Source organism: Engraulis encrasicolus, chromosome 24 (assembly GCF_034702125.1).
Source record: "Engraulis encrasicolus isolate BLACKSEA-1 chromosome 24, IST_EnEncr_1.0, whole genome shotgun sequence".
NCBI classification, from domain to species: Eukaryota; Metazoa; Chordata; class Actinopteri; order Clupeiformes; family Engraulidae; genus Engraulis; species Engraulis encrasicolus.
In genome coordinates, this window is record NC_085880.1 from 34,083,151 (window position 1) to 34,108,453 (window position 25,303).

A 25,303-nucleotide genomic window follows, 5' to 3' on the forward strand; every position below is an offset into this window, starting at 1 on the left:
TTGGCAACCTGATGCCCTAACGGTGTACCCATGACTGCCCTCATACTGCCCTCAGATACAGAATTGATCATTTTTTCTGTCAAAATGGTACAGCGACAAAAAATAATACCTTGTTTTTCAAAAATATAATACCTTTTGAGCAAATGTACCACTTTTAAGGCCATTAAATTTTGACTTTAATTAATCACCTTTTAATACTTTTTAAAACCCTGCATACAGCCTGTATCCATATCCTTGGTCTGTTCATCTCTCTTAAGATAAACACATTTGCTTTAGATGGTGTCAAGCATGTGTGGTAGTAAACAAGTGAGTTTAAAAAAAAAAGTGTATCCTCTCAATAGCCAAGCATGGTAGCAAAAATAAATGTTTCGCCCCTTCTCACACACTACAGTATATCACGAAAGTGAGTACACGCTGATGTCACTTTGACACAATGATTAGTGACCTTTTAACAACATATTTAACAGCTTAAATTTCTTGTTCACTCAGAAAAAAAACAAAAAACAGCCATTAATGTTTGAACATGTACTGAACATGTTTGAACATGTAAGCTTACTCACATGGTAGAAAAAAAAAACATTTATTTTGTACATAAAACCTTATTTTGGGAGGGCTGTAGCTTTTTATTATATGTTATTTGTTATTTATATAACAAAATGGATAGGCAACACAACTTTTAGCAAGGACTGTAGGGTATGACATTTGTTGGTCCAGTTTGTAATGTGTTGAATAGCTAATATCTACAAACAATGCAGAACAAAACACATTTTAGATTCTCACCATTTGCCAAAGTTGCTGTGTTCACCACAAGATGGTGGGAGCCACCCCATCAATGTTAGTGGTGAAATCAGCCCTCTTTCTGAAACCTGCCTCTCTATGCCTACCAGAAACAAAAAGCCATGTTAATGTTAGTAGAGACACATGCCAGACACAAAAGATAGTTCAGTTCAAACTGAAAAACACAGCACAGGAAACGCAACACAGCAAGGTCACTGAACCCAGTATGTAATTTTGTTAGAAGTAAAAACAAAAAAACAAATTCGTGATCACTGTGGTAGAGCAAGCAATCCGAGTGCCATTTGAAAGGGATTTCACAATCCCAATATTATTCCAAAGGAGTAGCAAGCCTGGTCCTCCGTGATTAATAAATCTCATAATCACGAAATATGAAATACCGGTACTGGTACCCCTTGAGCCGTTTGCTACACCGAGTGTCATTTTGAAACGGATGTCATAACTTTAAAGCTTAAAACGATTATTAAAACACCTAGGAAGCCTGGTTAGCTCTCGCTATCCTTCCGATCAAACAGACAAAACGTCAACACCCTTATGTTAACGTTTTGCCAACAGTTTATCTGCCGTAATTCGGTACTGTACAATATATTACAAATTAAATAAAACACAAGATCTGAAACAGAAGTAGATGATGTTGAAAAACTTACCAAGGATAACTTCTTAGCTTGACGCTATCTTATCCGAAACAGCTAGCTATTAGTTGGTGGTCCGAGGTTGAAGTGTTCGCTCTCCGACTGATAGTAGTCCTTGGGCAGCTAATGTTACCTAAGCAGTTATATTTATACATTTAATCGAAGATTAATCGCCGATTGAGTGAATAATTGCAGCAAACGCCATCCAGTTGTTTTGAAATGTCCCGCTTGTGTTACGGCGCCAACTCACCAAGCCAGTAAATGTACGTGCTCAAGGACACTACGTCATCACGCCGCCAGCTGATCGTATGTGGCTGTGGCCGTTGAGGTTGGCTGTCCCGCGACCCGCAGCGAGTCCTTACTCCGCCAACGAGCCTGGCTCTTTTGGTGTAGCGGTCAGAGCCCCAATTTAGAACCTAGAAGGCCGGGGTTCAAATCCCAGCAGGGCAGCTCTAAATTTTCAAATTCAGCATGATGAGCAATAACGTACATAGGTTTTATACAACCAAAGTAATTACAACCTTGTTATTATCTACGCCGTGGTAAGTTTACGTGCAAAGTTAGACTTCCATGTAAAGAAGACCAGGCTTATTCTATTGCATTTGCTTTTGCGAATCATACAGTTTGTTTCAGGCTCCTTTAGTAGTTAAGCAGACTGACTGTATAAGAAAGGAGAAAGGAGCCCACTAAAGGTTTGGTCCCTGGCCCACTTACATAAATGGGAACTGTGGTCCACACGGACTGAATTGTGTGTTACACACCACTGAACCAGGGAAGTCACGTATGTGACGTGTAGCTCCAGTTATGAGTTTAATAAATCTACAGCCCGGTTGGGCTAGAACTTCTGTAGTGAGTTTCAGTTTATTAGAGGCAGAATATACACCACTAGCACTAGTTAATACAGAGACGCAAAGATGGCACGAGCTCAGGCGCACAAGGCATGTGTTCAAGTAGAACCTAAAGTTCCCTCGATCCATCTGGTAAAGAAAGACATGCCTATGCCATAAATCAATTTGAAATGGCTTTGATAACAACTTACATAATGCATTAACCGATTTCAATTAGCACAGCTATACATGCACAACACATAGGCTTACATAACAAAGCGCTGCATGAAGGGTAACGCATGTCAAGTGTGAGATTCATATTTACAGTGATGGGCGTAACGGTAATAGAAAACCATTGAAATAGTCTCACCTTCATGCTGCTCTGCCTGAGTCGAGTTGTCCCGAGAAATGACTTTTTGTGGGACAACAGACAAGAAAGATTACCAAAATTGTTCTACCTTTACTGTCCTGTTTGCTCTCCCAGTGATTTTTCTAATGTACTCCCTTGAGCTTCTCAAAACACACCAACTCTGCTCCCGCGCTGAATATTCGTAAGGTAGCGTAATGTGGGCGAGGCTTGATTATCCAGCAGGCGGTAAACTCGTTTTAAAAGTGAAGGTCAATTCATAGCAATTACAGAAATTGTCCGTAGTCAAATGCAACAAAAACCCAATGAGGGCAAACATTGGCCAAGTTGTGTTGAGTTATTTTAAGCTATACACCTCGGAACACTACGAATTGTATTGCTTTCCCATACCAGTAATAACAAGCCTATCGCGACTGCGCGAGTGTGTGTGTGGAGGATGCGCACTTCGCCAGTTTGGTGCATTCAATGTGCACATGCGCACTGTATAAACTAATTCTGAACACTTTTGATTTCAGATTTTTTGTGTGCCTCTACTAGGCTATTATTACATTATTATTACATATACAGTCAGCAAGACGCAGCAATGACGCCAAAATCAATATCGGAATGCTAGCCTGTGTCTGTGCCCCTGGCTGTGTCAGGAGACTTGCCTTCCCCTGTGTGTGTACAATAGGCCTACTGGTCAAGTCTGCAGGCGCCCCTGTTTGGAGTCGTCGTCTTGTTGAAATATCCATTGCATTTCCTCCTCAGTATAGGGCAACATGACTTCTTCTAGTATTTCTGATGTACTCAAACTGATCCATGATCCTTGGTATGCATTAAATAGGACCAACAGTAGTACGAATGTAGTGTAAAAAGCATCCACATCATGATACTTGCACATTGCACCACCATTAGATAAGATTGGATAGGCTACGATTGTTCTTTTTGGGTCAGTCACAGACAGTTTATCAGACCTCCTGCAAACAAAGAATTCAAGCTATAGTACACAGTGAAGATGGTTAGGCATGATGGTGCAAGCATCATGATATGGGGATGTTTTTGCACAATGGTGTTGGTCTGATTATTACCACATGTCAGGGATCATGGATCAGTTTAATACATGATGATACTGGAAGAGGTCATGGTGCCCTATTCTTAAGCGGAAATGCCTTTGAAGTGGATGTTTCAACAAGGCAACACACCAGCAAGCAATCCAAGTCATGGTTCCAGACAAACAGCGTGATTAAACTAATGGAGTGGCCAGAACAATTCCTGGACCTTAATACCCTAGAACACTTGTGGGCTGACCTAAAATATGCTGTTCATGAGGTAAAACCAAGAATCAAAGGAATTGTGGAATGTAATGCAGTTGACTTCGGCTGCACTACCTGTTGACCGTTGCCGGACGTTGGTCAACTTAATGCACCACAGATGTGAAACTGTTGTTAGAAACCATAGTTATGCAACACAATATTAGGCTAGGATGTTCAGCAAAGTTGAATTCCAAGTATTTGTTAGTTTGTACAGAACATTTTTTTTTGTTTCCAAAGACAGAGATCAACACTGCAACTTTTGTGAATGTGCATTTCTTCACTTTCTGTGAAATATTATAAAATTGATTTTTTGTTCCCAATTTTCTTACTTTGCCCTCAAATCTCAGTACATTCTATTCGGAATGTGCAGTGTCCCCGATGCATTTGGCTCATGAAAGCCCAATTTATTTGAAGAATCTCAACATCTACTCACTTTGTGAAGTCACGCTATTATTCTGAGCACCACTGTACATTTCAAGCACAAACACAAGTTTAGTCTCTCTTGTCCCTCATCTCTAGAATCCCTGTAGGCCTTCTAATGTTGAAAATGTACACAATAAATGCATACATTACCATCAATGCTATTGAAGCATCATTAAAAAAATCATACTGAGCTAAGCGAAACATGACAGACGCAATGGATTTGGAGTTGTTTTTTAATCCAGTTAAAATCTCTTTACAGACGCATCAGACACACTCAAAAAAATAGTGAAGCCGGTGCTGATTGGTGGCCAAATGAGGCCAGTCTAACATGGTAAAAACACACACACTGATAACACACGAGCAGTAGGTGTCCATTTTAAAGTAACGTAGGGATGCAGACATGTACATTCACTCATTTTAACCAAAACACCAAATGCCCACATGTGCAATAAACCCCCTTCCTCCCTTAATGCAACAAAAACATCATCGATTTGAAGCATTAACCCACATGAACTCAACCAGCTCTCTTGTCTTCATCAGTGCCTGGCACAGTTAGAAATCAGGGGAGACAAAATCGATTGGCTTAGGGGAAAGTAAAACAAACAAAAACAAAAAAAGAAAGCAGCATAAAAAGATTTCTAAATTCTGATCACTGGCTTAACAGGTCCTTCCATTTTGAGTGACTTCTGCTACTAGGCAAACTAACTGGGGGCCAAAATTGAGACATTGGGTTCGGCCATCTTGTTATGGTCATCTCTGCTTGTTAAGGTCTCGGACCTTGTTCTCCAAGCCAGGCTTGACCGGTGGCCTTAAACTAGGCTATGATCTGTGTGCATGTACATGGGGCACAATGACTTAGGGACAGTTTGACAGCCCAACAGAAAAAAAACAAAAAACAAAACTGTATTTGCGTACATGGCCAACAGTGGCCCATTACATTAGCCAAAAGCACTATAGCAATGCTCAAGTAGATTTCAATACTACAGTGAATAGTTTCGTCCCTGCCTGAACTCACACATTCATCCACAACCACACAAAGAAAACACACGCTCACATTAAAACAACCTAAAATATGCAAAAAGAGAGAAATTAATCAAGTCCCCTTGTCTTAGAGATGTGCCCTGTGCCTGTCGAAGGCACCCCCGCCCCACTTGTGTGGTGTAGATATCCCTTCATTAAAACATCCATGTTCTTACATTAGCGCCAACATATAGTTACATGATTTCAAAATCGTAATCCCTCCTTTTTCTCAGAACAAAAAAAGAAGCAGAAAAGAGAATCATATCTTTTTTTTTAAAAAAAACAGGAAAGCAGCGCTACGACAAAAATTTCCTTTAAATTCCCAGATGTGTTTGCATGTTTGTGTGTGTGTTTGTGTGAGAGAGTGATGATCATCATGATGCTCCTGTTTAGCTCCACACATGACGCTTGCAGTGGGCCACCGCCTGGAAAACAAACACACGTACAATTAGACTGACATAGTGCAACTAGTGAATGATCACATTAAGGGCCTCCGCACACAGGCTCTGACAAAGTGCAGAGCACTGGTCTGCCAAAGCTCAATTGCACCGCAACATAGCCCCACACACCGTTGCCGATGTCGGCTGCTGATTGGGGTACAGCTCCATATTGTCTGTGCCACCCATTGTTTATCCATGCTCTGCCGTGATGAAATTAGCCAATGCGTGTTATAGCACATCTGCGCCAGTGTGCGGAGGTAACCGTACTGTGGAGCACTATCGGTTCCAACAATTTCGGTCGGAAACGGTGTGCAGAGGCCGCAACACAGCAACCTCAGCAACCAGTCTGAGGTTGCTGGGTTGGGGCCTCTGCACACCGAATCCGAAAGTGCTGCGGAGCACAATCGGTTCCAACAATTTCGCCCCAACACGGCAACCAATTTACACTGCAGTGCTCTGGGTTCCGGACCCTGCCACCTGAGACTGTCTGTATGATTGCTGTACATGGTGTGTGTGGCAGCATACAGGAGGGCCGGCCGGCAGTCATAGTCGCGTGTGCGCGCGCGTGTGTGTGTGTGTGTGTTACTCACATTGCAGCGTGATGCGGTCTCCATGTTCTTGCACCAGTAGGCGGGGCCCCAGCTGCACTGCTCCACCCCCAGGAGCCTCTTCAGGCCCTCAGGACACGCTCCCACTTTCTACATACACACCAGGAAATATACAGACATCAGCCACACACACACATAGAGTGCGTCTTAATATGCGACCTTGCCTCCTCCACTCGCTTCTCGTCATGATGACATCACTGACAACAGCATTATATTTCAATATCTTGCAAAAGCTCAATTGTAGAGTCTTTTTCTCGTTTGTTATGGTGAATGAAAAACAGCCATTGTTGTGGCTAGGCTGACAGCTGGGAAACTTTATCGTTGGAGTGCAGTGCGTCTCATGGAGTGCGTCTTAATATGCGACCTTACCTCCTCCACTTGCGCTCGTCTCCTCGCCCCGCCTCCTGGCCCCTCCTCCGTGGAGAAAACGATAAAGTTTCCCAGCTGTCAGCCTAGCCACAACAACTTTTGAGGGACTGTTTTTCATTCACCATCCCAATTGCAAACGAGAAAAAGACTCTACAATTGAGCTTTTGCAAGATATTGAAATATAATGCTGTTGTCAGTGATGTCATCATGACGAGAAGCGAGTGGAGGAGGCAAGTGGAGGAGGCAAGGTCGCATATTAAGATGTACTCACTGAAACCATACAATACAACCACCCTCCCAAAAACACCTCCCCCCAATCACCACATGTAGACCAAAGACACACCTCCAGTTATAATAAGCTCAAGATTTGATCCATCACATGCCTTCACCTACTTCAAGCTTTGACCATGAATGAGTATGGCAACCACTGGAAATCAATCGATGTATTTATTTTTTAAAGATGTCCAATTCATAGGCCTATACATATCCATATATTACTAATGTCTATTTGGTTGCCTTCTAATGAAGGAAGGGAACCATGTTTACAATACCCACACACTAGGGGGGGGATTCATAAGTTTACCCTCCCTCCCTCTCTCACCATGCAGACGAAGTCGGGGTCCAGCATCTGTAGCAGCAGCTGCACCAGGAGAGGCTCATACTGCTCAACCAGCTGGTCACACTGCACACAGGGAGACAGACAGACACAAACACAAACACAAACACATGCACGTTAAAGGTCAAATATATCTACAGTTACACTTTGTCTATCAAAACCCCTTCCAGTAGTCTACTCTACTCTTCATCTACTTAAAAGGCCAAAGCCAAAAATACACGTTCAGAACCATTTAAAATTGCAGCCAAAATACAGTGCTTTTACAGTAGGTGTCCAACTGTAGCCAAAGTACACTTGCATTTTAGTAATGGGACCAAATGGGTTTGGACTGCAATATAAAAATGGGGGTTACTGTGACCAATCATGTAGGGCAACAGGCAGTGGAAACAACCAGGTTAGGCAGCACCCTAATGGTTCAGCTGTGGAGATTGGTCCATTTGAGCCACCGCTCTGTTTCTGTCGTCCTGATTGGTCCTCACCTCGGTGCGTACGGCTTCAGGGAGGAAGTTGCAGGCCTTCCTGACGGCGTCCTCAATCTCGGCCTCGGTGGCGTTCTGCTCCAGGATTCCATCAACGTAGCGGATGGCCATCTTGCACACGTCACAGAAGCCGCCCTTGGCGAAGCGCTCCTGGTCCATGGCAGCTAAAGGAGAGACAACGAAGGCTTTTCTTTAACCTTATATTCACACAATGTGGTCTTCACACTGCTGGGATCAAACGAGGGAGAAGGGGAGAGCAAATGGCATTACTGATCCCTTCTTAACCAACTATATCAGTGCTATGCATATTGCATTTGTCCTGTGAACAAGACCTTTTTCCACAGGCCAAGCACACTGCAGTCTTCTCTACTCAATTCTGAGCCACTACAGAGCCTTAAGCCGGGCTCAAACTACACGACTCCCGATTTTGTATTCGATTTTGAAGTCGGGTTGCACCGTTTACTAGAGGAGAATCGCAACTGTCAATCTTATCCCTGAAGGTAGACACCGAGTCAATGCCTGAAGTTCTATTTCGAGTCGCACATATCAAACAGTGTTCTTCAGTGGGACTTCTACGATTTGCGATCGGCGACTCTTTGAGCAGCCAAAATTCTATCTCCAGGCCGACAGTCGTGTAGTTTGAGCCTAGCTTTACCCTTCCTGGTAATGATTTTTATGGTGGTGCCTCAATAATACAACATACGGATGTGAAGAATCACTTGATGCACCACAATGATTTCATGGTTAACAATGGCACTTACGGATGTAGAGGCGGGAGGCGTCCTTGCACAGTCCCAGTACGTTGCACACAGTCTTGGGGTCAGCCTCCTGCACCAGCAGCTCAATGATAGCCTGGCCGTAGGTCTCAATCAGGTCCTTGCACTGGGCAGACAGAGTCTTAGGCAGCACGCTGCACACTTTCTCAACTGTAGCAATCACCTCGGCCTAGAGAGAGAGAGAGAGAGAGAGAGAGAGAGAGAGAGAGAGAGAGAGAGAGAGAGAGAGAGAGAGAGAGAGAGAGAGAGAGAGAGAGAGAGAGAGAGAGAGAGAGAGAGAGAGAGAGAGAGAGAGAGAGAGAGAGAGAGAGAGGCTTGTTATGCGATGTTATGATTGTTGTGTTATGCTAGATTATTGTTGCGCCTTATTTCCCCCCAAACTGCACATTTTGCAACTTTGACAATCAACTTCATCTTGGGAGAGGGAAGGATCAGCAGAGAGCAAGGGGGAGTTTTTAATTGTTGCAATTTCTTGGAAGATTCATAACTAAAGTCCCAGACATTTTGTTTTCATTTTTGTGGCAGTGTTCTGGGAAGCAAACAACATATTTATCTGTGGCAAGCAGTTGTTCAAGGCTAAGTGGCATGTAGCAAATCAATGCTAGGGAGAGCCGTCTCGTGGCAATGACTCAAAACCACAGACATCATATAGGAAGACTAGATACGTCATCGCTTATTTCAAGCACGTCCGCACAGGTCGGCCATATTAGCGCAGCCTAAACTCTCCACAGAGCCTCCGTTACACCTGAAGTTAACTGAAGAATTGAAACGTTGAGATGCTGAAATATGTATGCTGTTATTTCGCTGAAATATTGACACGTGTACTGTATATAAATAGTAGGGCTCCTTCAAACTTTAGTGCAGACTGAGGTAAAACGCACAGGAGAGTAATATGCTTCCCACTTACCGGTATTTATTTGTCCAAAAATAGAGATGGACCAAGAGCAAATACATATTTTAACAGTTGTTGTGCATTACGTTGATGGAAGGGATATATTAATCGCATTTGCACCAAATTAAAGGCGACAGATGAGGTACTGGAAGAGAGATTACGTAGCAACAATTGAATTCTAAGCGTCATGACTCATTTTGAACACAGGGTGGAGCTGTCGAACCCAAAGCAGAATGTAGCACACATGGGAGCGTTTTATTGTTATTTTACTGAAAATATAAAAGAATACTTTGTGCATTTGTTTATGGGATCTATTTAATTACTTGAATAAGCCTACTAAACCATAATATACATGATTGTAGGCCCATGTACATTATAATGTAATGTAATATAATATAATATAACGTGAATATTAATCACTATGCAGCATCAACATAATACGCACGTTCGGAATTTTTTATACTGTATAACAAACCAAGCATTTCGAAAACCGACGTCAATTTGAGGGAATTATGGCCATCTGAAGACTATGGATCACCAAAAACTCACTGCAACTGGTTGAGCCAGCAGGCTGCGCTGACATGGCCGCCATGCGCGGACGTTCGACTTGCATGAGGGGAACGCGGATGGCGCATCTAGTCTTCCTATATGATGTCTGTGCTCAAAACCATCACCCGACCTGCTCCAGGTTTTATTTTACCACCATGACTGCAACCACAAGGGGGCACTGTGCTCACAAACACAATGAATATATCACTCAATAACAGGAAGAGACGGTGCCATTGACCATTTCCTCTTCATCAACACCTTTGTAGTTGCTCATCCTTTCATTTGGGAAAAAAGAAAAACAGGGAAGTTGAAGAGGGAGAAGAGGAAGGAAAACACCCGGCTTGCGTTTGACAATATTTGCTACATTGTACAAACAGTGCTGGGATCAGACCTCTAAATAAACAAAAAGGATGTGAAGCTGAAATGGGGAACTGCTTCAAAAAAGCGGTCAATTTTTAAAAAGTTGTGAATTCTCTGCCCAGTGTGTCCACTGCAGAGAAAAACTGCTGCTCAAATTGCATAGAACTACAGTATGTGTACTCTGGTATCTTGGGCTTTGCTACTTCTGCAAGACCCCAACGACAAAAAAAATCCTGACCCGACATTGCATCACTAAGCGTTAAAGGCTATTTTTCACAAGTATAAGGTCAACAGTCTCTGAATTGCAGAGAACATGAATGAGGCACCAAAATCTTGTTTGTGAATAAACGTGACTTGTAGAGTGTGGAGTCTCACCTCAGTGGTCTCGTCGGACAGCATGTCTTCCACCTCCTTCATCACAAACTCACAGATGGCACACTGGGGGGAGTCACGGGCACGCACCAGCTTCTGGAGAACAAACACACACTCAGTACTTTGTGCAACAACAGTTCAAACCTGCTGGAGCAAGCAGCACAACAACAAGTGTAAAAACACCTAGTACACGAGTTAAGATTTTTGTCAAACAGTTTAACCAAGGTTATCAAAAAGGTTCACACACAAAAAAGAGGAAAATTCATTTCAGACATCTTTATGGCTGATTTGTAAAGAACAACTTGACAATGCACATACAACATGGTAGCAACACAAACTATATTGGGTTTACTACTCTGAATGCTATATGGAGCATCAAAGTGCAGACTTGTGGTCAAGGCAAACGCCCATTCATTTCTTTTTGTTTAACCACAAGCATGCAGTGATTAACACAGATGTCCAGGTGTGCAATCTGCAATCCTTTGCTTAAAAAAAACACACCCACACACACATGCTCCCTCACGCACACACTGTTTCCTGTTGTATTTTGAACAGTAGCATGGGGTTTGCATGGCACTCAGACGTAAGGTAAAAGCAGGTGATGGATGGCTCATGTCATGTCTCACCGTGGTGGTCTTGGGCTCTTCCACCTTGCTAGCGGGCACCATCTTCACAGCGGGCACCATCTTCACAGCGGGGATGGACTTGATCAACTTGGCAGCCACCAGCTTCTCCATGGGCACGGACTTGACCTGGGCCTGGCAGAACCCGGCGCGGGCACAGATGTCACGGGGTTGCTGTGTGGTGGAGAGAAGAGAGGGGTAGGAAGAGTGTTTAATAGTTGTCGCCCAAATGCAGATACGGTGAAGCTTTTATCCCGGCCAAAGGCAGTGGTCCAATTCTTCATGGAGGGGGTCAGCTATATGCATCAAGGAAGCCCATGCTGCGTTGCATGGCTGCCACAGTGCCACACATGGTGACATGCTCCCATGGTTGCCATTCTCTGCGCATGCTAAATCACCATCACATCCCACACACAATCTCATCAGCTTCCATGCAGCCAGACCTGAAAGCCAGCGGTACAAAGGAGTGCTAGCCCCAACTGTTATGCCGTGTCCAGACCAAGAGCGAACTACGCTGCCTGGCAGCGTGGGTAGCAGAAGAAGCTTCGCCTTGAATTCACTGTATTCGCTCGAGACGCAGCATTGACATGTTTGATTCAGCTAATCACATAACGGCTCTGGCTTGACAGCCTGGGACATTCGGAGATATGAACGTTCCGATTGGTTGTCGCCGAACAGCGTCAGAGCGAATTCGCCTGCGATTAGATTTAGTTTAATCTTCAAAATTCACTCTGGTCGCGCAAGAAGCTTCGCTACTGGCGAATTCGCTTTGGTAGCGCAGGTCGCGCGCCCTCCATAGAGAAATAATGACTTCCGTCGCTTCATTCGCTCCGTTCGCTCTTGGTCTGTACACGGCATTATACACAAAAACATTTCACATGCTTTTCACCCACGTCTGGTTAGTTGACAGTTTGTTAGCAACAGTGACTATTGGAGATGTGGACTTGGGACTTTAGCTTGAGTCACAAATTGATGACTTGAGATTTGATTTGATGGGAATGACTTGTGACTTGACTCAGACTTGTACACTGTTGACTCGAGACTTGACATGCCAAATCATGACAAAAAGTAGTTGTGAAGATTGTGCGTAGAATACATGGGGACTTGTTAAGGACTTGGTGAAAAATGAGCCTTAGATTTGGACTAAGTCATAAGTTAAGACACATTTGACGTGACGGGTAGGACTCGAGAATTACTTGTGACTTGACTTGTCCCGTCTCTGGTCGGAAAGTGAAACCTTACAGTGGCAGGTATCCAATAACTACAGATGCCTTCTTATGGTGAGGTCGTGACAAGGTAGTACTAAGTCACTACACGTTCACACCTTCAACACAAAATGGTCCAACCCACAGACTGCACACATCTAGAGATCACAGGTCTGTTAGGACATGCAGGCAAATTATTCTAGAATAAAATGGAAATCCATTCAAGAAGACCGGAGCAATCTGTAAGACATGTGGGTAATCCATTCCAGACCCTATTGGTAAATCCGTTCAAAAAACTACTATATTAATCTATGGAGCTAATCCATTCTAGAACAGACTGCTAATCCATTCCAGAACAAAACGACTAATCAATCCTACTCAATAAAAAGTTTGGCCATGTAATTAGCAGGTTAGAGGGGAGGGAGTCAAGGACTGGGAGCATAGGCAAAGCAGACAGCACAGACAGAAGACAGAGGGTGCAAATCAAACTAGTTGTTCCTGTCCTTTCCTGTTGCTTGTAGCCTCTTGCCTCTGTGTTGCCTCGCCTCCTTGGAGAAAAAGTTTCCGAGGCAGAGCAGAGCTTTTGGAGGACTTTTCCCCTTCAGCTTGATCTTAAAACTGCACAAAATTGACCAATACATCCCTCAATGATATAACGAGGCAACAAGCAAATGGAAAGGATGGGAGAATCTAGTTTGACGTGCGCCCACAGTCAGGCAGCACAGGGAAGAATCACGTCAGACGACAGCCGAAAGGGCCAAGACCTACCTGTTCCTAGGGGCCAGCACAATTACCCATAGCCAAGGACAGAGAGCCAGAGAAGGGGAGGATGGGAAATGGGAATAGGAGCAGGAGTCAAATTAAAAACAAAAAGGAGGGGAAAAAACACAGGCAAAAGAAAACAATTAGAAAATGTGAATGATTGTAAGCAAATGACAGAAGGCCTTGAAAATGAGGAAGTATTACAAACGCAGGGGGGAAAAAATCAATAATTTCTGTCAGCTCAATAAGCAGACAATCAATCATCATTATACCAACTAAGGGGAAATTAGAACGGTACATACACACAAATATTCGTGTTCACTTAACGTGTCCGGGAGCATCGCAAGTCCGAGACGTTCACGGGCTGCCTTGCACACTGCACAGTCAGCGTCCACATGATATCCACGGGCAGCAGCCATTCATTTTCAATGGAGGGAAATAGACTCGAGTTCCATTTTCAAGGAGCATTGCGGACATGTCCGGTTGGGCCGGACATGCGCCACACTTAGACCGTGCTCCTGTGTGCAAGGCATGATCTGTTTACATGTATTCTAACCGTTTCAGACTGATACCGGACATGTTCAGTGGCCGTTAAGTGGACGTCGCGCTTGCGGTGTGTATGCACCGTAACCAACTAAGGGGAAATTATAACCACACGAAGAGGTAAGCCAGATTCAGTAAGGCCAGTATGCCATAGACAGATACTGAGGTCAAATACAAAAAGTATGAAATATTTACAAGGGATGGAGAATGTGAGCAGAGGAAAGTGGCTCTTGCGTTACGACTCACCATAGACATGAGCTGCTGGACCACCAGAGGAGCGTACATGCTCACATACTGCTTGCACTGAAAAACAAGAAAAGAGAAGAGAGTATTAGACGATTTGAAACACACGCTTGCACGCACTCACGCACACCACCGTTTACCTGCTATGGTTTACATACACACGCTACACTCACCATGTCGGCGATGCCGGGTCCCAGCTGGTCACACTGGCTCTCCAGCTGGGCGATGAGGGAGTCGACAAAAGAGGCGTTGGCCTTGGCCTCCTCCTGGGCGGCCGTCAGGAACTTCACGCAGTCCGCACACACATCCTCATTAGCCTACAGGACAGGGAGAGGAGGGCAGACCACACAGACAGACATTGAGGATTCTTCAATTCAATTCTTCCTTATTAAATCCATTTCTTAAGTTTCGAGTAACACGCACAATTTTCCTCAGCATTAGTGGCATTAGCCATGTTGGTGATGGGAGACCTGCAGCTCGATCAACAACCCTCATAACGTCATCATCATGTGGACACTAGACAGGCGCATTCTAGTGATCACTGGCGCTGAACAGTACCCAGGCTCCGCCCTCACATTGACAGAAAGATCATTTGAATCCCGCCCACCTAATACAAAGAAGTGCGCTCAAGTTCAGTCTCATAGGGGGGCGTTGCCCCCTCCTCCTTCTTCTCTTTCTGTGGCATTTGATGACAGCTTGCATAAGATTGGCACTACCGCCATCTACAGCACCAAGGGAAGTCCAATTATTCTTAGCCTAAAGTCTCCAAAGGTCTCTAACCAGAGGTCTCCTAAAGGGGCGTTCACCGGACATCACATGGATCCAGGAAAAGCACAGGCTTGCTGCATCTTACTCTACTGGACAATTCTATGACCAATAACAATGAGGACTGACCTCCTCTTTGAGCTGCTCCTTCTTGGGCGTCTCCTTCTTGGGGCTCTGGGGGTAGAGCAGCTGGGGCACGTTGAGCATGAAGGGAGCGGCCCTCTGGGCCAGGTCCAGCTGGGGGATCTCGTTGGACAGCAGCTCTGTCTGGGCCTTGGCCAACGCCACCTGCATGCTGACACACAGGCCCATGGCTCCGCACACAACGCTGGGGTCATCCTGTGCACACACACACACACAAAGTTAAAATTTTAGGCACCGGTGACAAAATATCCAAATTACTGTGATGGCAGATGTACAATATCGCTATATTTGTATTTTTATTGCGAGCATTTTATACAGACTGAAAATAATGCAAACGGAATATTTGAATCTCTCCTATTCTCAAAACACTTTTTTAAAATGGTATGAGGGCGGAAGGGCTCACAATCTCCACTTTAGAGACTGAAGAATATACAGTCGGCTGTTCTGTGTTAATGAGTACGGTAACAGGACAAGAGATGTTAATGTCAGACCGATACCAACATATTAAAAAAAATTAAAATATCAGCTGATATCCATGTTGATGGATATATATTGTGCATCACTAGTTAAAATTACGGCTAAGGTAAAATGAGAATGATATCACTGCAAGGATCCAAGTTAAAACACAGGTGCTCCAACAGTCGTTGTGGGTAATTAACATCAAAAATGGAAGAGGAAACTGACACTCCGGTTTCAGTATTTCCTACTTACTTAATGTTTACCTTACAGTTAAAATTTATTTCATTAAAAAGGTAATACCCATTCGCCAGTGTGTATATACTGTACAATACACTTTCCTTGCTGAGAGGGAATAGAGAAGTCTTGGCCTTGAACAGTTACAATCTTTCTTCTACACTAGGTAAGTGTAAATAACTGATTAGACTTGCTTAATGGACATCACTGAAGCTTGATTCTAGTCTAAATCCTGTGATGTGCTCTGCCATCCTAGAGTGCCACTGACTGAGGGGGGCATTGTCCAATCGCTTTAAATGTGGCTCTTGCCATGGCAGACAGCGACTCATTCACAAAGAGGGCTCTGTTCTGTTCCTCCCAACACTGGTCGACAAAACCAAGCCACCCCGTGCTCTGTTGCAGCACCCGTCTCTCCCGCTCTCCCCCTCTGCATGTCTGCCCGAGTGAATTCCCCTGCTGCTGTTCCCTTGCTAGCCAGTCCTGCTCTGTTTCAAACATCTCAAAATCTGTTGAGATGCGGTCGGAGACAATCAATTTGGAGCATTTCCAATGGCTCAATGGGACACGTTTAAGGCTATGATGCACCCTGTTCAGTTAGCAGCATGTGAATGAAGGAAAGGGTGATCCTATCGAATCTATTGATCATGAATGCGAGCCAGACACACCCTTCATATCTCTCTGGGGGGAATGGGTTGACCACTCAAATAGGTCAGACCAAATGGCCACAGACCTTTGAAATCGTGATGGGCTAGCTCTTCGTTCCATAGCTACTCCCTCCCTGCTCTCATAGCTACATAGCTCTCCCCCTCTGAATGAAGGAAAAGTGACTTCATCGCAGGCAGCCTCCCTAGCAGGTAGGTTAAGTAAGCCACGTTTATCACTTAACCATGTTCTTGGAACGCTCCCCAAGTCTATAGACCTAGCCAACCAGCCCTACACTCTCTGGATGACATGTCTCTTCTCATGGAGAGTTCCTCCTCTCCTCTATCGCTAGTCTGCCTCGCCTTCACTCTGCGTGTCTATTCCCTTGCCCTTTCCCTTCCTTGGCAGTCACCCACCCACCCACGTCGTTGAAATGTTGCCCACGGACACTTCGGACGCTGCCATTACAAAGCCTCACTGTGTGTGTATATGACTACATCCCAGACCAGTTGTGCCTGCTTAATGTACCTTAATACACAGAGGAAAATTACTTGGGGACGCACACGCACAGCATGAACAAGGCTTCTGTTGTGGGAATCTGATCTAGACATGGACCAAGACCACTGAAAAACATGCATCTGATTGAGAGGGGATCCCATATTAGAGAGCGCCGTTTTGAAGACAATCTTTCAAGGTGAGGTACATAGGAAACATTTTCAGAACTCACCAGCTCTCCCTTGATGATGCCGATGATGACGGGGTAGTAGCTGTCCACCAGCTCCTTGCACTCGTCAGCAATGCCCTCATCAGGGATCAGGGTGCAGGCCTTCTCCACGTAGCTCAGGATCTCAGCCTAGAGAGAGAGTGAGAGAGTGAGAGATGCGTGAAAGAGACAAAACAAGAGAGAGAGAGAGCGCGAGAGAGAGAGAGAGAGAGAGAGAGAGAGAGAGAGAGAGAGAGAGAGAGAGAGAGAGAGAGAGAGAGAGAGAGAGAGAGAGAGAGAGAGAGAGAGAGAGAGAGAGAGAGAGAGAGAGAGAGAGAGAGAGAGAGAGAGAGCGCGAGAGCGAGACAATTCACCAATCAACCAATCCACTGGAATGCAAACAGAATTAGCCAATTCCATCTTGTGAGTTTAGTTGTGGCCCAAGAACACACATCCTTGGGGTGGGGGGGTGTCTGAGCTTACCTCAGTGGCGTTGTCCTTCAGCAGCTGGTCCACCACAATCAGCACTTCCTTGCACAGGTCACATGGCACCGATTTCTATGGCAACAATGCAACAGGAGAGATGAAGCATACGGAGACAAGTGTACATTGCGAGTCACAAAACACTGAATAGGTTTCAATATGGCCACCTTGCACCAGTACATTACACAATATAGCAACAGCACACAAATATCCATAATTGCCACTGATTATAGCAGCTAACAGCAGAACATGCTAAGCAAGTTGGGGTGATCGTCCATAGGAAGAGGGCACTGATAAAAATAATTGAAAATAAATTAAAAAAAAAAAAAGGAAATAAGACAAAGAAAGTGTGCTCAATTCAGCTCCCCGTCCCCTCTTTCAATCTTGTTCCTCATTGTGAATAAAAGAGACAAAACTAAGAAGAAGTGTGGCCCTTCTCTTCATACAATCATACACTCTGGCTTCTACTTAGCAGCTTACACGCCAGGCCAGCATGCTAGAATAGCCCGTCATTAACAAATAAGACCGTCTGACCACTGCAGTGTTAGTCAAACTTGTCCTTTTCTAACAGGAACCATTAATTGCAAAATGAGTACAGGTAACATTCTGCACACTGGTATGTACACGTCATAGGTCTGCTGGAGCCAAGAGTGGAAGGGGAAAGAGGAACTGATATTAATGAGCACAGGGGAAGGGGGAAAGGATATAGCAGACGTACCATCTGGGGCTTGTTCCAAACGTTCTGCTGGCAGTGGGACACGGCTCCGCAGATGGAGGCAGTCTTTACATTCTGGCACCAGTAGGGGGGGCCACGCGCACATTGCTCTGTACCCAGCAACGGAGTGGCCACCGCTAGAGAGAGAGAGAGAGATAGTGACAGAGACAGAAAAGGGGGGTCATTTTCCAATTACTTTAAATTCACATCATGAAATGTCTCCTCCATCAACAACATGTGTGCCTTGTGTTACTACAATCTTCTGTGAAGTAAAAAAAAAAATGCAAGTTAAGCTTAATAATGAGTGACATTGTTGTTACGCTGGCAAGTCAGTGGGATCATGTGCAGACCGCACTATCCTGCCAAAACACCCTGAGCCTGATCATGGGACATGTGTGAGGCCTAGAGTCCATAGGGCCATCGATCCACTAGCACATCACAATTGCCTTCTATTGGTGGTGGGAGGCCCACTTCAAGTCATTGTGCACACTTAAAAGTGGGAAGTAACCGATCATTAGTTAAGTTCCTGAGTAGTTGTGCACATTTAAAAGTGGGAAGTAAATAATGCCATGCATGCACATCTAAACTGTTAACCATTCAGCCTCAAAAGACATTAATGTGTGTCCTTTGTGAATAGTCAATCCAAGTCAAATTGAAGTTCTGCTTTTATTATTCACAGCAACAATGCAAATGTGTGTAAATGAGTGACAAGTAGGCCTTTACAGAAATAATATCCGTGTGTGAATGACTGATATGTTTGCAATGTGTCCTTGCAATGGCATTTTGCAATGCATGTGTGTATGTGTACGTAAATGTATGCGTTGCTGGACACCTTTATTTTCTTCAAGGCTAATAAGGGGTCTCCACTTTTCTACCGTACTAACATCGGTCTAAACAGGCAGCATATAGCCTGGTTTAGTTGTGCGTTTCAGTGGGTGCTGCACAGGTCAGACTAAGCCCAGAATCTGTCTAATCGTGAATAATGGCGCTTTAACTGAGATGTAAACACCTTGTCCTGTGGTACCTACAGTACAACCCTCCTATAATTAGACCACATGATGTCATTGGAACACTGTGCAGTAAACACTGTGCCTCTGGCTAAGAACAACAGCTTTCTCAATAAGTTCTGCCACCGCCAAGCAAAACAACCCAAATCTATAGTCGGATCAGTTTCTCAATCCGATTTACCCCCCAAAAATCAAACCTTTAAAAGCACTGGGCCTAGCGAGCACTCAGACATGGAGTTCTACCAGGAAGGCCAAGGAAGACTAGCCCATGCAAAAGCATGTGATGATCTAGGAAAGCACCTAAAGTACAACGGGTTCTGCTTTCACTTCCACAGTGAGATGCAAGAAACCCAACACAGGCAGAGAGTGCTGTTCGTTTTGGGTGACTTAGCAGGATATGAAACTTAAGGATGAGGAAATTAAAATAATGACCAAAAAAAGAGCCTACTGTAAATGCAACACACAGGCAGTGCTGAGAGATAAGTCAGACACGGCTCTGGTCTACAATAACATCATTTAAAGTGATACTGTCCCATTTTTAGAAGTAAGCATATTCTACACCTCCCCTTGAGTTAAATAATAGGCTCTTGCCTTTCTCCTGTACTTCCAACAGTTTTCTAGTTATGGCAGGGCACATTTTACCTCCAAGCTAACAGTTAACATTGAGTCCTATGAGACCAGTAAGACGTGAGCTGGTCTCATAGGACTCAATGTTAACTGCTAGCATGGGGGTAAGATTTGCACTGCCATAGCCAGAGAACAGTTGAAAGTACAGGAGAACGGTAAAACCCTATTATTTAACTCAAGGCGAGGTGTAAAATAAGCCTATTTCCAAAAATGGGACAGTATCACTTTAACACCATTTAAGTTCTTCATTACCATCCACTCTACACAGTTTGGCTTCTCACTACGGTCAAAGAGATAGTGTTTTTCTACTGAGTCCTGTCCTATGGCCTGCCTTTAGAAACCCAAAATAAAGCACAATAACATAACACAGTAAAAACTGTGAGTTACTTTGGGTAAAACAAGTATAAGCTAAGTATTAGTTACAGCCTGGAGCATAAGACGGTAGTTGCCTTGATCAAGTGCAGGGGGTTGAATGTGAACAGAAACAACACATTCCTCTTAGTGGTGAAGGTGCAATTCAAACCTGCAACCTTCCCCAACAGTAACTTAGATACCAGTAGGCCACAAGTGTAAATACTTCTACACCTTGTGCATGTCAAAAGAAGGCTGGCTGCCTTCACACCAGGGAACTGATATCATGCCCACACACCACAGGGTTTACCCCAGTACTTTACAGTTAAGGCAGCCACCTCAACACCTACCATCATGACTACTGCAGGTCCCCTTAAAAGAAGATATTGTGTCAGTGCTATTTATTCAGCGTTTCTTAACAAAGACAATGACTAACCAATGTTCTGTGGTAAACACTTTGTAACCAGCCCGATACAATACGCGTCACATGTACTAAACCCTGTGGAATCACGCAGGACTTCTTGCCTTGCACACTGGGCAAATGATACTGATACCATGTCCTCAAGCTTGCCACCAGTGCCACAGGAATGCTGGGCAAAGGAAAACCACAACGGCCAAGTCCTACCAAAGATCACAGTCAGGCAGAAGACAAATGTCCTTTATCAGTTCAGACATGACCGTGGGCTGATGAAGGAAGGTGTATGGTGAGAGTAGTGTGATAGCACACTGTACACAAGGGGATAAGTTACAAGGTATGGTATGTAGGATGATGGCCAGAGTATGTAATGCAACTATGCTGCCTATTCGCAAATTTGATCTTTCCATGAATATTTACTAGTACTGTATGACCAAAGCACAGTACGTTTTTCTGCTAAAAAAAAAAAGTCTACACTGGAAGTTCTAAATTGGGGACACGGAGAAGAGCCTTCTTTTCATGTTTGAAAGTTCCCAGACATAATGAATAAGCTTACTCACTTCGACGGTGGTAAGTATTTGTGGAAAAGCTAACGTTTGTGATTGAGGAATTCTGGAAATAAACTTCTAAAAATATTACATACTGTAACTTTTAAGTTTTAAGTTTTTGGTTGGTAGCCAGATGGAATTCAAAAGTGCATTTCAAACTGTTACAAGCTGCTGTTGATTTTGAATATTTTCAATATTTCAAACGACTAATCCTTCATAAAAAGTAATTCTCCTGAGCTGCACATGAATCCATGCTGGCCCAAACTAACCCATGACCACATTTGAGAGAACACTGCCATCTTTGCTTCTGCAACAAAGAAAAGCATAGTCTGTATGTTCAAGTCCACTTTCTTTAAGACCACAGTAAGCCGATATGGGTCTTAAGCAAACCCATGTTAACCTTTAAGTTTTGCTGTTTTGTATTATATAAGCTTAACTAGATGACACACATTGTCATAACTGTATAGTCTGTTTTTGTATTCCTCCATTTTAAGGAGGCTGACTCAACCGGTCCCTGTAATGACCTGGTTTCTGCAGTCTAAAGAGCATGAGTCCACCACTCATATGACTGATTGGAGCAAAAAAGAGCAGAAGTGAGTAAGACAGAGCAATAAAGCTGCATAAGCAATATATTGCACTGGCGCGTCCAAGTGTGTGTGGGGGTTAGTGTGTGTGTGGGTCACAATAGTCCTCATCAGCACTTCAGCAGTCACCTGACGAACAGTCAATAATCTTTTTCAAAACTGTGGAGCTGTACTTCCTTAAACTGGTAACATAACTGATAGCGTGAACAGCGAACACTGATTAAGCTTAATGTTCATACACTGAAGCTTAAAGATGAGGAAGTAAAAGACTCAATGTGTTTAAGTTAAGGTGAGCAAATGTTAAAAGTGCAGCAGTAGTACAATACGGGAAGTGAAATCAGCGAGCTAAGCAGCTGTGTGGTGCGGTGACATTTCTAATTTCCTCTAGTACCGTAAGTTCATTTCTAATTTCCCCTAGTAAGTGAGTAAAGAGTCTTGTTGAGGTAGTCTGTGTGTGAAAATGGAAGCTCTTGAATGAACTGAATGGGAATGGAAATGAGTGAGCACTGCAGCACTGGGCCTACTGAGTCACCCTCACATGATGAGCGAGCTGAGCGAGAGGAAGGCTGGCCTGGCCCTAAGCTGGGGATCTGCAGGGCATGCTAAACACCAGCCCCCTCTACCACTACTGCAGTCAGAGGTGCTTATTCACTCAGTCAATCACACAGCACCCAACTCATACCAACAAGCCCCAACTGGAGAGGCACAAACAAACCAGAACTAGAGACAGAGAGAGGTTGATTGGAGAGAGAGAGAGAGAGAGAGAGAGAGAGAGAGAGAGAGAGAGAGAGAGAGAGAGAGAGAGAGAGAGAGAGAGAGAGAGAGGCTAGCTGTTTGTTATTGACTAGACTCTACAGGCAAATGATAAACAACTTTTGGCAAAGTGGAGCAAGACTGGCAGGAAGCCATGTTGTTTTATATGTGGGAATACTGTCACCACTAGAGTGGGACAAAGGTTTCAGTAGAAGGGGGCAACTTGAAAAATAAAAAAACAAAAAACAAAGAAGAAAAACAAAGTCCTCTTGACATGTAAACGTTACTGCACCTAGATACATGTGATGAAATGGCTCATGATAAGCAGGCTCGCCAGCCAAGCACTACAAGAAAACAGAGCAACAACATCCAACACAGGGCCGATATAGAAGCAGGTCAGCATGAGGGTTAATGATCAACTAGGAGAGATTGAGGAACTAGCCCGACATCATGCACTACTCCCATGAACTAAACCACACTGGTGCCTCTTCTTCCTCCTAAAAACAGGTAGTGAGAGTAAGTGTCGGCAGATGACATCTGATTCAATATGAAACCCAAGCCTCTAGCTAAAAGGAAAGAGTTTAATCAAACAAGTCATGTCACTTTGTTCAGAGTCAAGGTGAAACAGATACACTCATCACAAGAGAAGGACTATGATCACATATCGGTAATATCGGTTCATGGGCTAATTTGCAAGTGACTTTTATATCGTCACAAATGACAATCACAATATGGCAACTACATCCCCACCAACAGCCAATGTTGTGCCTGAACTACTGTAGTTCAATGATCTTGTTCATAATTTAAATGAACTTGAGCTGAATGCTCACCATTTACTGCCTCACAAGAAAGAACTATGTACTAATTATTTTTGGAAACTATGACCATTAGTTATGAGCAATTATGGATTAACTAGTTAATTTTCAAATGCGTTTAACTGCACTTTGAACTAATTCCTATAGAATATGAACTTTCCCTAACACCGTCAACAGCCACCATCCTGAAGATGAATTACCTAGAAACAAATTTGCAGCTTTGTCATTGACATCTTTTGGGGCTTTGTGAAAATTCCACGCCATAGGGCCTTATGGGGCACCTAAGTCACGCCCTCTACTTCCTGGTTCATGGGGCAGAGGGAGTCAAAAAATGATTACTGGGCTTGAAATTGAGTGATTTTTGGATTTGTGGTGCATAGGTGGAGGTCCAAGGTTTGGATTGGTGCCAAAAAAACACTAATTTTCAAGCCCAGTAATTATTTTTAGACTCCCCCTGCCCCATGAACCAGGAAGTAGAGGGCGTGACTTAGGTGCCCCATTTACCCCCACCATATCAAATGTTCCCTCATAAGGGAACAACACCCAATTAATTGGCCAATTCCATGATGCCCACATTGGACACGCAGAACAATAATCTGTCTGCTAACCCTTGTATGAATGGAATGTCCCTTTGTCAAAGATTCTCTATTCCTAAGACCAGTGGCGGAACAATTGCACACAAGGCCCCAGGGCAAGACACTGATAGGGCCCCCTATACAGCTTGCCAAGCTCACAATAGGGCCCCCAGCACTAATACGGGAGGGCCCTGGGCCCAGGGGCAAGTGCCCTGCTCGCCCTCCCTATAGCTCCGCCCCTGCCTAAGACTGTCTCTGCCTTTGTCGTCCACTAATAGCTAATGGAGAGCTAAAAAAAACGAATCTTAACTCCCAAAGTTTAGAAATTAGCAATAGAGCTCGAGCCTCTACCTGCGTTAGCTAGTAGCAGAGATATTCTCTACTCTCTCTGGCTAGTAGCTCAGCTGCTTTGAAACAATTTGTTGTGTCATCACACTGGACTCGGCCGGTTAGATAAGGTGGTGGTACGAGCTGCCCACCACCACAATTGAGTAACGACAATGGGGTGGTGGTTGGTAACCCGTGTCATCTGAAAACACCGTAGCTAGTCTGCTGATGAATTACGACCCTTTCATCACACACTAGGAGCTAAAAACATATTTTGAGCTTGCTTATTCTAACTTCCTGGGTAGAAACTACATTGCTGTTACCAGGAACTGTCTGCGACAAATATGTTCAATATGCTCAGTAGTTGACTTTAGTCAGAGGGACACAACTCATACTAGGTTTTTAAAAAGGCACGAACTATTTGTGAATGGTCAAAATAACACGTGTTTGTAAACAAGTAACTGCGTTTACCTGACTCTAAATGGCTATGGGGCTAGCTTGCTAGCACTGCCCTAGCTAACTTCGCGACAAAGGCAGGATAGCAAAACAAGCGATGTGGTGAGTTTTAAAAGTAGGGCTAGCCTACTACTGCTATATTTTGTTCACACACTTTTACTCCTACTACTTTATTGTCGATAACTGTTTCAACCAACCCTACTTCGTTAAATAAACACGGTATGCTTTAGTAAACATCTTACGTATTCGCCCTATTTGTCACCCATGGTATGTCTAACAATTAGCCTTTTTCTGTCAAGAAAATACCTCAGTTATCAACTCAACCGTGCGGCCTCCCTGAGACTTACCGGTCGTGATAAAAAGAGCGAGAAGGATCATCGTGCCAACGAAAGAACTCTTCAAAAGTTAACGGTGTCGAGTCGCTGCCGTGTTTCGTCTGTTATGGTTGAAGCTACTAGCCCTACTGCAGTGCAGGGCGTACGTTTTCGGATAGTCTTTATGGTC

The 25,303-nt window shown here is 44.1% G+C and overlaps 2 protein-coding genes across 4 annotated transcripts in view; both read right to left on the reverse strand.

The window, feature by feature from the left end:
- The window catches only part of LOC134441883 (DNA (cytosine-5)-methyltransferase 3B-like), a 30,681-nt gene extending 27,900 nt beyond the window's left edge, over nt 1-2,781 (reverse strand). For both annotated transcript variants that reach the window (XR_010033222.1, XM_063192303.1), the window contains exon 1: nt 2,625-2,781. Coding sequence is in view for 1 of the 2 variants with exons in the window: in XM_063192303.1 (XP_063048373.1) it covers nt 2,625-2,630 (6 nt within the window). In the remaining variant the exon portion in view is untranslated. The remainder of the gene's footprint in view (nt 1-2,624) is intronic.
- Nucleotides 2,782-4,554: 1,773 nt separating this feature from the next.
- psap (prosaposin) lies at nt 4,555-25,303 on the reverse strand. 2 transcript variants are annotated; one of them, XM_063191465.1, is made up of 14 exons: nt 25,147-25,303; nt 18,345-18,478; nt 17,627-17,701; nt 17,168-17,293; nt 15,091-15,300; nt 14,370-14,513; nt 14,200-14,256; nt 11,447-11,617; nt 10,824-10,913; nt 8,633-8,816; nt 7,872-8,035; nt 7,378-7,458; nt 6,390-6,497; nt 4,555-5,784 (listed from the first exon to the last, which is right to left on the reverse strand). In XM_063191465.1, exons 1-14 carry the CDS (start codon nt 25,175-25,177, stop codon nt 5,749-5,751), a joined length of 1,611 nt encoding a protein of 536 aa, XP_063047535.1. In that variant the 5' UTR covers nt 25,178-25,303; the 3' UTR covers nt 4,555-5,748. The 2 variants fall into 2 exon arrangements, with proteins under 2 accessions (XP_063047535.1, XP_063047534.1); XM_063191464.1 differs by having other exon boundaries at nt 10,824-10,916; nt 25,147-25,302.

Bases quoted from the DNA above. Each gene is read 5' to 3' on its own strand.
- psap (XM_063191464.1), bottom strand. From the start codon at position 25,177: ATGATCCTTCTCGCTCTTTTTATCACGACCG. The intron at 18,479-25,146 runs GTAAGTCTCAGG...CTCTCTCTCTAG, and splicing joins CGCTCTTTTTATCACGACCG to CGGTGGCCACTCCGTTGCTG. The intron at 10,917-11,446 runs GTGAGACATGAC...TTTGTTCTCCAG, and splicing joins AAGAGCCCAAGACCACCACG to AAGCTGGTGCGTGCCCGTGA.